General features: G+C 43.0%; 1 protein-coding gene across 1 annotated transcript in view; it reads right to left on the minus strand.

Moving 5' to 3' along the window:
- Positions 1 to 2,106: 2,106 nt before the first annotated feature.
- LOC111953019 (PDZ domain-containing RING finger protein 4-like) overlaps positions 2,107 to 13,553 on the minus strand; it is a 108,246-nt gene continuing 96,799 nt past the window's right edge. Inside the window, exons 6-8 of the mRNA XM_023972088.2 lie at positions 13,350 to 13,451; positions 6,386 to 6,508; positions 2,107 to 5,389 (exon numbers count right to left, since the gene is read on the minus strand). Coding sequence (XP_023827856.1) covers positions 3,827 to 5,389; positions 6,386 to 6,508; positions 13,350 to 13,451 — 1,788 coding nt within the window. The 3' untranslated portion in view covers positions 2,107 to 3,826. The remainder of the gene's footprint in view (positions 5,390 to 6,385; positions 6,509 to 13,349; positions 13,452 to 13,553) is intronic.

Raw genomic sequence — 13,553 nt, forward strand, 5'->3', positions numbered from 1 at the left:
GCTTACCTTGTTATTTCCTCGTTGATCGAAGAGGGTTTCGTTCATTTCCTGATTTGGGTTTTATGGTCAAGACAGAGGGTGCGTTCCAAAGCGCCTGGGTTAATCCGTAGTATGGGTACAGCTGAAGTTGACCATTTCCGGGGGGGGAAGTTCATGTTGGAAGCCTTATGTCTATTTATGCTTAAAGCATGGTAAGCACATTTATTGACATGTGCGCGCATTGTAATGGAGGTATGTTGACGAGCTGAAGATCTGTAGACTGGAATTCCAGCCGGTTTAATGTTAATTGTTCATTGTAGACAAGTCTTCTTCCTATTGGTTAATTGCATTCTGGGTAATGAAAAGCCTGTAAATTCTTTGTTTCAGGTTGCTTATTATTGTGTTCTACCTGTGTAGGCCTACTTCAACTTCACTCTGGTCAGGTAAAATGCCAGCAAGGTGCTGTGTTGATTAAAGTACCTTCAGCCAGGTTATAATGATGCAAAACCTCTGTGTTTGTGTTTAAATACTTTTGATAGCCTGCGCTTCAAGGAAGGTGGTAAAACCTAGAACTGTGTAGTGCTTTTCCTCCACACTTCCGTCACATATACTGTTGCTGTTTGAAACCCGATACTTTAACAGTCATTTCACACATAATCGGCTTCCAAGCACTGTGACGTGTTGTGAATAGAAAACCAGACTGAAGGACACAGTCAAAACATTACTGCAAAACGTTCCCATAAAGAAAGAAAACAACTTTTATTCTCTTGTCATCTTTCAATGATCACAATTATACCACACGTTTACCTGGCTACAAGTGTGCCGACTACATATTACTCCTCCACGTGCGTCAAGGAGAAGGTCGAGGAAATGTGATGGTTGTCCTATGTCCTCCGTCACTTTATCAAAAGCCTTGCGTATCACCATAAATGACCAGACAATGTTTTGCAAAACTGTTTACGAGAAGCACATTTATTTGTTGAATATTTACGTGTGGATAGTGTTGTCCTTTTCTTTCTTGATCACCCGGAAAGAGAAACGTGTCGCCTGTTAGAGTTGATAGGCACTATTGCCGTCTTAAAAAAAAWAAAATGTACGAACGCAACGTTTATTAATTGGTYACCTTCTTGGTTCAAGTCTTCGATATTAGTGACAAAGTGTTGAGAAAGTGTCAACAGGAAGACATGTATATAAAAGGACAAGTGCCACTAATGAAGAAAGTAATGGAAGGAGGGAAGAAAAACGAGTGTCAGGGTAAATGTCCGTAGAGAAATAAGGGGAGAGTTTAGACTTATATGCTTGCGAGTAAATGAAACTCCTTTCCTCCAGACAGTCATTTAACTTCAGGGGAGACTTATGTCTTTATTGTAACCAATGTGGATAGCTCAGTCTCTAAAAAACGAGAGAGGGTTTCAATTAACTGCAAAACCCATGAGTATAAAGTAAGTCTTGAGGCGAGTACGCGTGACACTTCAATTTCAACCGTAGACGACAAACGGTTCATATCGAAAGATCATTTGAGGAATGTTGGAGTATCCCAATGCGTCCCCCTCATACTTCGTGACAGGCCATTGAAATGATTTAGTGGTTGATATATTTTAATGAACTCAGAGACATCCGAGTGGAAGGTGATTTTTTAAAATTGTTAATATTAAACAAAAGGAGAGATCTATTTCAGTGGAGAAATTTGAGGTGTAAATGAGTCCAAATGAACAAGCCTGTTCTTTTCCAAAAACAATTTGTCAGACATGTTCTCATGTGAAATAATCTCTTGACAATGACTTCCCAAGAAACGCAAGATGCATGAAGATACTCTATTTTCATTATAAACTGTGAATATCTCGGTAAAACTGCAAGAGATAATGACGCGGGAAGATCCTCAACTTCGCTTATGAATGTGACATAACGTTTCTATTTGAGTTAACCAAGAAAACTAAAAGCAATTTTAAAGTCTTAAGTCTGGATTTTCTGCTTGTTAGAGCTCAATCACATATACTGTTGCTGTTTGAAACCCTATACTTTAACAGTCATTTCACACATAATTGGCTTCCAAGCACTGTGATGTGTTGTGAATAGAAAACCAGACTGAAGGACACAGTCAAAACATTACTGCAAGCGTTCCAAAAAGAAAGAAAAAAACTATAATTTATTCTCATGTCATTTTTCAATGATCACAATTATACCACACGTTTACCTGGCTACAAGTGTGCCAACTACATATTACTTGAAATAAGACCATCGACATTGACTTGAAACAAATACAGGAGTTGGTTCAAAAGTTCACATTTACAATATTTAAACTGAAAACGAGGCGTTTGAAACAAGTATGTGTTCTACTGTACACAGAACCAGACTGAACAGTATGCAGTTATACATATGTAAAACCTGATTTCCACAATTGGAAAATGTACTGCCAAGTTATGAGTCCTGCTCACTGGCAATCATCCAATCCATAACTAGTAAGTACAAGCATACAGAGTGTGTTGTGTGTGGGCTCTGAAATGAGCCGACATTGTTAAAACATGAAATTAAGCCTGAGCTCAAGTTTGAACAGTTTTGAGCTGCAACAGAGCACTATAGACAGCTCATAACTCATTTCTTGCCACAACAAAGTTACATGAATCTAATTGGAAACTGTTTAAGGCTTTGTTGAGAAACATTAACATTGTACAATACCTCATRTGTGGAAAATAAAGGATTATGTAAACATAAATATGCAAAATCTTATGAAAGAGGGTTTTTACCAGTATTACATTGGAAGAACTCCTGATGCATTGCAGAGTAATTGTTGGCTGCAACATATCACAGCTTGTCTTCATAGCCTCTTGGAATAAAATAATCCTTTGCAATTCAAATGATTGCAAAGGAAATTGCAAATGGTCCTTTCTTTTGGAATGGTGATACATTCTTGGCTTTAAAAGCTTAGATGATCCATACTGTAAACGGTATAGGTCAGGTAGTCCAGTCCTTAGCTACTGTATCTATCTATCTCAACATTGGTTCCCTTAGAATATGCAGGTAGAAGCTGTATGCATTCAGTCCAAGTTATCTTTATCAAATGCCACTTAACCATCTTGTTTTGAAGGAACGTGTCATTATATTTGGTAAATCAGTGGTTGTAGTTGAAGTCGTAATTGCGTGTGTGGAATTTGCCGAAAGTTCTGAATGTATCTGTGACATTTGTAGAAAGTCCTGAACGATAAATCTAATGGCTGGTTTATCAAATCTAGACCGGCAAGAAGTAGGATTACAATACATTTCTGTACTGTACATTCAATTCAACAATTCAACATTCAACACTCCCTGAGGGAGTCCAAGTATCCTGATCTGCGTGGGTTGGAATCACTGCATAACAGAACAGAAATATGAAAATTGAACATTTTCACAGGATGAACTAAGAAAACGATGAACTAAGAAAGATAATTGCACAGTAATCTCATACAAAAGTGCTTCTGGATCTGGAAGAGGTCGACATCATGAAAAACAGATGAAAAAAATATAAACAAAATTGACATTGGTTAAAATTCTTTACAAAATGCTATTTTTTCGGGTAACAAAGCTGTGAAAAATATTCCTATCGTCCTCATAAAAATGCCACATTGAACGAGGCAAGTATATTATACCACATGGGGTACTGTAGCTAGATCAGTATTTCTCAACCTCTGGTCTAAGGGCCAGGAACAGTCCCTGGGATGTTGCTGACCGGTCCCTAAGATGTTTAATAACTGAAACTCATTTTAGTCACTTTTAATGTAAGCTGCCTTCCAAGAAGGTAAGAACCATAGCTTGCTGGCCCCTGGTATGAATAAGGTTGAGAAACACTGCTGTAGATTGTGTTAGTTGTATATTATACAGTGGTGACCGATAGGAAGGCATTATGTACTTTGGCCCTGGGGTCATCAGGGGCTTTGGCCCCGTGAGTCATCAGTTCCTGAATGGTCATCCAGTTGTCCAGGATCTTCTTGTTGCGCTTCTTCATCATCTTCCTATGGCTCAGTTCGATGATGCTGACCTCCTTGCGTCCTTCGCTGCTGCTCTGAGGACTCTCCCTCAGGCTCTCCAGCCTGCTCTGCTGCATGAACTCCCGTCTCCTCCGTTGTTCTTTAGCCCTGACCAGATGCTGCTTCCTCTCCTCTTTACTCCAGTACCGCCCCATCTTCATCTCAGACATAGCGTCGTCGTCCGTGGTCATCCCGCCGCTGCGCTCCTCCTTGATCTTGAGGGCGCGTTCCCGCAGGATCTTGTCCCTGATGGGTCTCTTTGTGATGTAGCGCGTGCCGTCCGAACGGATCTTCACCTTCCACTCCATCTTGGGCTCGTTGGCGGGGATCAACTGGGGCTCCTTGACCACGCTGAGCAGGCTGAGCTGGCTCTGAGCGTACTCCACGGCCGAGCGCTGCTGGATCAGCTGCATGTAGCTCTGGTAGTGGCGAGCGTGGGCCGGGATGTTGGTGTTGGGCTGGCGGTGCTGGGAGCTACGGGACGGGGAGAGGTAAGGGATCTGGGAAGCTCTGGGAGGATGCTGAGGCGTCACTTTCCCGTTCCCGCTCCTTTCATCGTCTGCCGGGGCAGTCTGGTCCGACTCGTAGCGGTTGGGGCTGTGGTCGGGGCTACTGGCCTTGCCAGGGATGGGGGCTCGGTGGAGCGACCGTTGTGTTGGGCTGGGGCTAGGACTGGGGCTGGCTGTGGCATGAAGGCTTGCCAGGCTACTGCGGAGGTTCCTCTGGTTGGTGATGGTGACCATCCTCCTCTGGAGGGAGTGCTCGGGGGAGCGGTCCATGGCCAGCGGCGTGCTGCGCGAGCTCTCTGCCGTGTTGTAGGCGCTCGAGCTGTCCTTGTCTGACTTCTCCGGTTTCTCTTGGCGCTTGTTGATGTCAGCCAGCTTGCCCCTGCTGGGCGAGTCCCTGCTGCCTCGGAGGAAGCTTTGGTCCTTGGGCACGGGGCGGCCGGTTATGGGAGACACCTGCTGCACCTGGTCTCTCTGGGTCCCCCCCGGGCCCTTGCGGAGCTTGTGGGCCTGCATGATGTTCTGGCACTCAAGCTCAATGCTGCAGAGCTCCTCGTTGAGCATGCGGAGCTCATGCTGCACGCCGCCAGCCGGCTCTCCCAGACTACACTCGATGGTGCTATGTCTGCTGTAGAACAGGTCATACTCCCCGCTGTTACGGATCTGACACTTCAGCTCCAGGAGCTGCTGGAAGCGGTCACCGTCCACCTCCAACTCCTCTTCCTCCTCTTCTTCTTCCAGACGATGATGCCCAGTGTCCTGTCTATCCCTCAGGCACTGGGACAGTCGTCTCTGGATGTGGGTTAGAAGGGCATTGTGGTCAGACATCCCCAGCTCACTGTCCTTGTCCTGAGTTAGGGAGGAACAGGTAGCAGTGATGTCATCCTCTTCTGTTCCTCTGGGCTGAAAGAAAAATTAATACCACAAGTTTTTCAGTAAAAAAAGCTAAAAGACGGTCTACATCAGTGGTATTCAACTCTTACCCTACGGCCTTACGAGGTCCGAAGCCTGCTGGTTTTCTGTTCTACCAGATAATTAATTGCGCACACCTGGTGTGTCAGGTCTAAATTGGTCCTTAATTCGATTTTAAAAAGCTGTGAAACTGACTTCGAGGTACAGAGTTGACTGCAGGAAAACTATCTGTGTCAACAGTGTGATCAAATTAACATACTGTATCTGTAAAATATATGTAAAAAAACAACTTGAAGTGCATAGGTCTCTTGTGTACAACTTTGTGGAAACTGGGAATTTTAGAACAAAGGAAATGATATTCATAACTATTTGGCAGTTTCTGAAATTTCTAAAGTCTGAAATAGTTTTGAAAAAGTCCGTGCTTTGGGTTCTCCACTGGGATTCCCTCCATTCTTGTGGAGTTCTGTACCACTACTCTGCTACCCTGGGAATTGTTGTTTCTTCCCCATGCTTTGCAGTCTTTTGAACTTCCCTATCTACCCATTTACATATTTGCTCATCTCAAAACAAAACCTAAGATTTTAAATTGTGGTCACCAATCTTTGGGGTTCAAAATGCTCCTCACCCTCTTCCATATTAATACAGCTTTCAAACTATATTATTAGATATTGCCATCAGATTTGAAAGAACCTCAATACACAGTTTGGTATAATCTCATCCGCTCCACCTAACGTTGCTGATTATTTCAAGCTACAACAGCCTTTCTCTTATAACCAGTAATGACTGTCGTACAGTCAGTCTTTTCATAGTCATGTAGTAGCATTATGCCTTAAGTATACACTCTGAGATTGTTGGTTTCCATGGTCTATTCTTTGGTTTGACCCTATGTTTGACCCTAGGGTTGTGGGACCTTACTTGTTCCTCAGGTAAAAGCTCTGTATRCAAAATGAGAGAATAAACCCTCTGGTCTGTCCCTGTGGGTCTCACCTGTTCCTGTTCCTCCTGTAATGCTTCCAGCTCCATCTCTTCTCTCTGCTGCTCCTCCAACATCTCCATCTTCAACTGCTCCAGGAACTCACTGTGTTCATCATCCAACCACGCCTCCTCTAGCTAGAGATAGAAAGGGAGAGATGGGTGGGGGGGGGGTGGAGCAAGGGAGAGTGACATAAAGATGGAGAGAAAAAAGAGAGAAGGATTAAAACCAGAATATGAGATGCCCTGGCTTACACCAACTGGCCATTCGAGATCCACAATAAGACACACGTCATGGAGTTTTTGTGTTGCAATAGCTGAAAGCATTATAAAACTGTTGATAGATCATTAACAATGTCCCCATCAAGTATCCCTGCCTGACCACACATATAGATGAAGTCAATATATTTCAATGAACAGAGGATCTTGACCTCTGATCTGGTTCCTCAATGTCATTCATCAGCTCTTTGTCTGCTTGTCTCAAACCAAATGGGATCCATATCACAGCCAAGACTTCAGATGTATTATGAGAGGCGTATTTAATTACCAAAAGGGGAAGGTAGAGAGTCCATTATGGCTCATTGCTCATCTGCCGTACTCAGTGGCTCATACTCATAAGTGCGCACGCACGCATAGGGCTGTTACGGTGACCGAATTATCGCCACACCGGCAGTCACGAGCCATGTGACCGTTGAGTCACGGTAACTAGGCTTTTCCAGAACTGCGCTCTGATGCCGCTGATGGTCATTAGTAGCCTATCAAACTTGCTAACGGCCAGTCGCTAATGGCCTGATACTCAGTGCTCCATTGTCCCTCTAATCACTGACATCCCCAGGTGGTGAAGGTAGGCAACATTACCTCCTCCACACTGATCCTCAACATGGAGGCCCCACAAGGGTGCGTCCTCAGTCCCCTCCTGTACTCTCTGTATACCTCACACAGTTCCAACGCCATCATCAAGTCCTCTGACGACACGATAGTAGTAGGCGTGATTACCAACAACAACGAGACGGCCTACAGAGAGGAGGTAGGAGACGGTAAAAAAACGTTCAAGTTCCTCGGCGTACACAACTCCAAGGAGCTGAAATGGGCAAACCACACAGACAACATGGTGAAGAAGTAACGACAGCGACTCTTCAACCTCAGGAGGCTGAAGAAATGAGGCCTGTCTCTGAGGACCTCCCAGTGCTCTACAGGAGCACCATCGAGAACACACTGTCAGGCTGAATCAAAGCCTGGTGCGGCAACTCCACCACCGCTGACCGCAAGGCTCTACAGAGGGTGGTACACTCGGCTGAACGCATCACTGGGAGCACACAGCCTGCCCTCCAGGATACATACAGAACCAGGTGTCGCAGGAAGGCCAAGAAGATCATCAAGGACCTCAACCTCATTTTGTTACTTTTACAGCCTTATTCTGAAATGGATTCAATTGCTGTTTCCCCTCATCAATCTACACACAATATCCCATAATGTCAAAGCAAAAACAGATTTTTAGAATTTTGGAGCTGGTTTTCATCAAGGATCTTTCTGTACTTTGCTCCATTCATCTTTCATCTTTTCTGGAATTTTCCAAGCTGTTTAAAGGCACAGTCAACTTAGTGTATGTAAACTTCTGACCCACTGGAATTGTGATACATTGAATTATAAGTGAAATAATCTGTCTGTAAACAAGTGTTGGAAAAATTACTTGTGTCATGCACAAAGTAGATATCGTAACCGACTTGCCAAAACTATAGTTTGTTAACAAGAAATTTGTGGAGTGGTTGAAAACCGAGTTTTAATGACTATATATATATATATATATATATTATAATATCATCTTTGTAGCTCAATAAATCATGTTATTTGGTTTAAAAATGAAAATGATTTAAATCTAAAAGATAAAATTCAACCAGAGAGCACCCTTGGACCATGGGAACTTCACCGTTGCGCTTCAATCATTCCCACAGTGAATGGCTAGGACACAGTGAATGGCTAGGCTACGCTATGAAACCACACACTATTGCAGAGATATTACTGGATACAATTGATATGGTAAAAACAATGTGTGGGGAGGAAGAGGCACAGAAACTCACATCAATACTCTTTGTCAGTTAAACAAAGAATTTATGCTATTGCTAGCAATCAAGAGGAAACTCTGACTGAACAACTCAAACTCCCCAGCTTATGGTCTCCAAATGGACGTTAGCTGTGAGGGCTGAGATGCCCATTGATTTTTGTTTGCTATACATGTCGGGGGATGCTATTCACGAGGACATATGTGACCCGATTCAGGATACTAGGGGTATGTCACAAGTCACGACTTCACAGGAGAGCCGTTTGAATGAAAAATAAATGTTTTTATCAAAACATTTTTGTTTTTGCAGAAATGCCTTTCTCGAACTTGTGAACTTTCATGTGCCTTTAATATCAAATGTGTATGCCATCTGTGAATACAAATAAAATTGTTAAATTTCGACCCTTGTTGGTTAAGCCACAGAAAAAGGCAACAACCTTCCCACTAGCCATGATTGGCTGAGATAATGAGTGTGCTGGACATGCCAAGAGAGGAGTTTGGATTGGTCTGACATATAGAAGGCTTCTGTCTATTTGAGCTGGTCAGTCTGTGTTGGTAATCCTGTCGAACGTGGCTTTTTTTAAATGTCTTGTGTAGTGGAGCTGCATAAGTGTTGCTCTCCACTTTCTGGTGGATCAAGTTTTAAAATCAGTGGAATTAGAGTATGATAGCTAAGGAGATGGAGAAAACAGCTGTCTCCGGATTACATCTTCAAACTAAGGGCAACCGTGGCATGGCATTCGTGACAGTGAGACTCGTCCATCATGCATGATGATGTATACAGGTAAGATAGTCGAGCGTTAGCTAGCTACATTTTAAGATATTACACGTTTCTAATTTTGACAGGAAGTGGATCATTTCAAGCTAAAGTGTACTGTTAGCTAGCTACCTAATGTTACCTGGCTGGCTCCCTAGCTGACATTATTATTCATATCCCAGAGCTGTTTGCTTTTCTAGTTAGAGCCTAATATTAGCTAGCCAACGTTGAACCTGGTTGGTTAGCTTCTAGCATATTCAAGCAGGGTAGTAACGACATGATTTGGCACTGTGTTCATTGTTGTTTAACTAGCTAACGTTAGCTGGCTGGCTCGTTAGCTAACGTTACATGACGTGTGTGATCTTACACGTTATTTACCTAGCTAAGTTCATTGTTTACCTAGGTAGCTACATGTCTTAAGCTAAAGTGTACAACACCCGTTGAATATTGCCGGTGTCAGTAAACGTCGGGAAAAAAGCGTAATGAAGTTGTTGTCAGCAGAGCTGGTTAGGCTGTTTTCATGTTATCCAGAGGTAAACAAATCATCGGCCAGCGCGTCAAGTGTGCGCTCTGAACGCTCCGAGAGCGAAACGAGATTGGTGGGGCTAAAGCTTAAGAACGATGGTGAATGGTGTAGACAAAGAAGAGCTCTTCACTAGATACCAAAACATTCAAGGGCCATTTTCCAAAAGTGAGGTTGCAAGTTTATCAACTTTCAAAGCAGAATAACCTTCCCATTGTTCCWAAAAAAAAATGCAGTGTATGAAATACCATTTTATAGCTCTGAGTCTCTACTTTTATCCAATGTAAAAAACACCATTTCAAATTTTGCTGCATAAGACCGAATCCAGGTGGTGAGCCACATATTGTTCTATCTCACGATTCCCGAGCATGAAAGGGCACAGGGGATGTTCAGTGTGCTGCGTGGCCATAATGAAGAAAATCATATTCCATGGTATTAAATGGTGGGCTTCTGCATCGACGGGGCTCCATCTAAAGCGGGATGGCAGGCAGGGGCTCTGCACTCTATTTATGAATGTGTCTCCCTCTGCCATATGGACACATTGTATGATACCCCGAGACCGACTGGCTGCAAAAGAGCTGAGCACACAACTCTGAGATATACTGCAGCAGGTAACTTTGAACGTAAAATGAATGTAAAAAAACAAAAAAAAAACAGACTTGGTTGACTTTCTGTGTAATGAAAATAAAATGTGCCTCCTTGCCTATGTAACAGACATATTTGGGAAACTGAAAGAACTGAACTCAAGCATGCAGGGAAAATACAAAAATCGTTGTATAACAAAGAACTGTTATTGGAGAGAGAGTCTTTCAAAAGCGAACCATGCCCCCTTCCCTTGGCTGTGCATGTTTCTAACAGAAAACAGCATCAGTAACCAGTGATGATTGCTCACCTCCAACGCTTGGAAGAGCACTTTTGGACCTACTGCCTGTGATCGTGGCTCAGTTGACATGCCGGTAAGTGAAATCGAACAGCTGATCGAGCTGTCATGTGAACGAATGTATTCACGGGTCACTACGGAGGAGTTTTGATTCTTAGACTCAAAGGGAATACCCTGCCGTCTCCCTCTGAGCGTTAATGCTGCGTTCAAAACAACTGGGAACACGGAACTTGGAATACTTCCGACTCCAGTGCGTTCAAGACAACTGGGAACTCTGAGAGAAAAAAACGAGATCTGACTGGGAAAAATATTTTGAACGGTCATCCAATTTGGAATTCCAACTCGGGAACTCGTGTCTGTTTCTAGAGCTCCGAAATTCTGACCTGAAGATCACTGACGTCACGATTTGACCTTGTATTTTTCAGACTTCCCAGTTGTCTTGAAATCACCATAAAACTCATCATACCCGTCGCCAGCTCACATCTGTGTGAAGCTGGATTCAGTGATCTGCACTAAAACCAAATATTGATCCCGGTACGATGTGACCGCAGAGATGAGGTGCACATGCCCCACCAAGCCCCCTGACGTTGAGAAGCTCTGACGCGTCATGCATCAAGCACACCCATCTCATTAGTGGTGGTTAGAGAAGATACATTATGTTATACTAATTTTCAATGACTGCCATAGACCCAAATTAAAAGATAAACATTGGCTGTTAATTACATCACATTTTTTTTCACATGGTTTGGTTTTTCAGATATCAAAATGAGCTTGTGAGACAAAAAAGTTTGGGAACCCCTGTAATACAGCCTGGTACCAGTGCTGGTGTAGGCCTAGATAAGCATATTGTTTGTGCAACGGTATCTTAAATGAGAGAGAAATAGGTGAAACATGAATCTTTTTTGCTAGCTGGCTAGATACATGAGGTAAGAAAACAACATGGGATGTAACATCTAATTAGGGTCCCCTGGAAACATTGACCAACACTTTGGTTCCAACCCTGTCAATAMTTCCTCCCTGGCTTTTTCATTCATTGTCATACACATTCAAGGTGCTGGTGTGCACCTTAACATTCTGACCTTTATGTGTTGCCACCCTAGGGTCATGAACTACTCCTAAAGCATATATATAACTTTTATTAATCAAAAACATAAAATACCATCAAATATCACTACACTGTATTTTTTACATTTTTATATCGTGATATGTTATTTTGGCCATAATGCCAATGACTAGTCAAACGGGTTTATCACTTGTAAATGATGCCTAGCACGTGCAAAAAACAGCGTTTGCATAGTTTTGCGACTTTTTCAAATCATAGTCACAAGCATCATGTAGCCTAGCCCATAGGCCTATATGTTTTGATAAGGTTTGCAGCACCACTAAAGTGACCAAATCACTCTAAACCTAGCCTATAGGCTTAGGATCCCTGGAACAAGGTTGGAGAGCCCATAGCCTGCAGAGCCTAGTGAAACATGTGTTCTTATAAGCCCAGTCATTGCGCAATCGCGGGTGAAAACAGGGTTTTGACCGGCCACGACAGCATTTAAAAGAGGATCCCAGCTTTCTTGTGCTGTTACTCTTAAATTCTTAATTCTAAATTAAAAAAATTAAGCACATTAATCCACTTTACAACTGGTGTAGCCTACCTGGCACAGGAAGAGCTTCCTCCATTCGCTATTTGAGTGCAGGCTACGGATACCATGTTTTTTTAAATAAAAAATGATTACACACATACAGTATATTAGTAGGCTATATGTGAAGCCCAAATTAAATTGAGAATAGTCTGATGGGTGAGAAAATTATCAAGTGCTTGTCAAATTGTGAGTGACAGACTAATGAAGYGTGTGCAGCCTGCCTAAGAAACAGAGCARAGCACATGACTTTCATGCAACGTTTTATCAAATCGTCATTTGAGTCACATCATGCTGCCTTAGAATGTATTAGAAACCAAATCAAATCAAATAATGGATTTATKGTGATGGTGTAGGCTATATTGAATTGATTTATTCGACTTTTTAAAATGTAGATGTTCCAAAGGTCCGCATCAGTGGCTCGTAGGCTATGCGTGGAAGACAGGACATGCTAAACAAGTTTATGTTAATTAACGGTCAATTACTGTGAGACCTGGAGTTATTTGCTTGACAGTTACCAGCTGACAAAAAACTTCATGACCGTCACAGCCCTACGCACGCACGCACACGCACCATTCGCCATGGCCTTGGGCCTGAACTCACTGCATATTAGCMTGCCATTAGTTTTTATGGCGTACTGTTGGAAGTCAATTACAGCGGGCGGCGCTATATAAAAATCACACATGATGTGAGGTGGTGTTTATACAGGGACATGTAGCAGCCTTGCAATGTTTCATCTAAGAAACGTAAGTGGTACATTTGCAGCCTTAGGGCTGTGTTTTGGGTGTTACGTATGTGAACTCAGGGTGTCATGAATAAAAAGACCTCTAATGACTGGTGTATTGATCCTATGGACCTACAGTATGGACCTGTGCCTACCGTTAAAGGAATAGTTTACAATACATCTCTCCAGATAAGTAAAGTATTAGGATTGGGGTAAAAAATAAAACTGAAAACAATCCCTTCAACTCCATCGGTGGTTGTAAGCTCAACTGTATCTCAGGTCTGGCAACCAGCACGATGTTCCTACAGTAGTGTGTGTGTGTGTGCGCTCACCTGTATCTCGGGCCTGGCGACCAGCACGATGTTCCTACAGTAGTGTGTGTGTGTGTGTGTGAGCGCTCACCTGTATCTCGGGCCTGGCGACCAGCAGTACGATGTTCCTTGTGTCTTCACTGGAGAGCACAGCTACAGCCTCCTCTCTGTCCTGCACATCCTGACCATTGATCTGTGGAAACAACACACACTGGTATTCATACACAGAGAGAGAGACAGAGAGAGACAGAGAGAGAGAGACACACAGAGAGAGACAGAGAGAGAGAGACACACA

Source organism: Salvelinus sp. IW2-2015, linkage group LG26 (assembly GCF_002910315.2).
Source record: "Salvelinus sp. IW2-2015 linkage group LG26, ASM291031v2, whole genome shotgun sequence".
NCBI classification, from domain to species: domain Eukaryota; kingdom Metazoa; phylum Chordata; class Actinopteri; order Salmoniformes; family Salmonidae; genus Salvelinus; species Salvelinus sp. IW2-2015.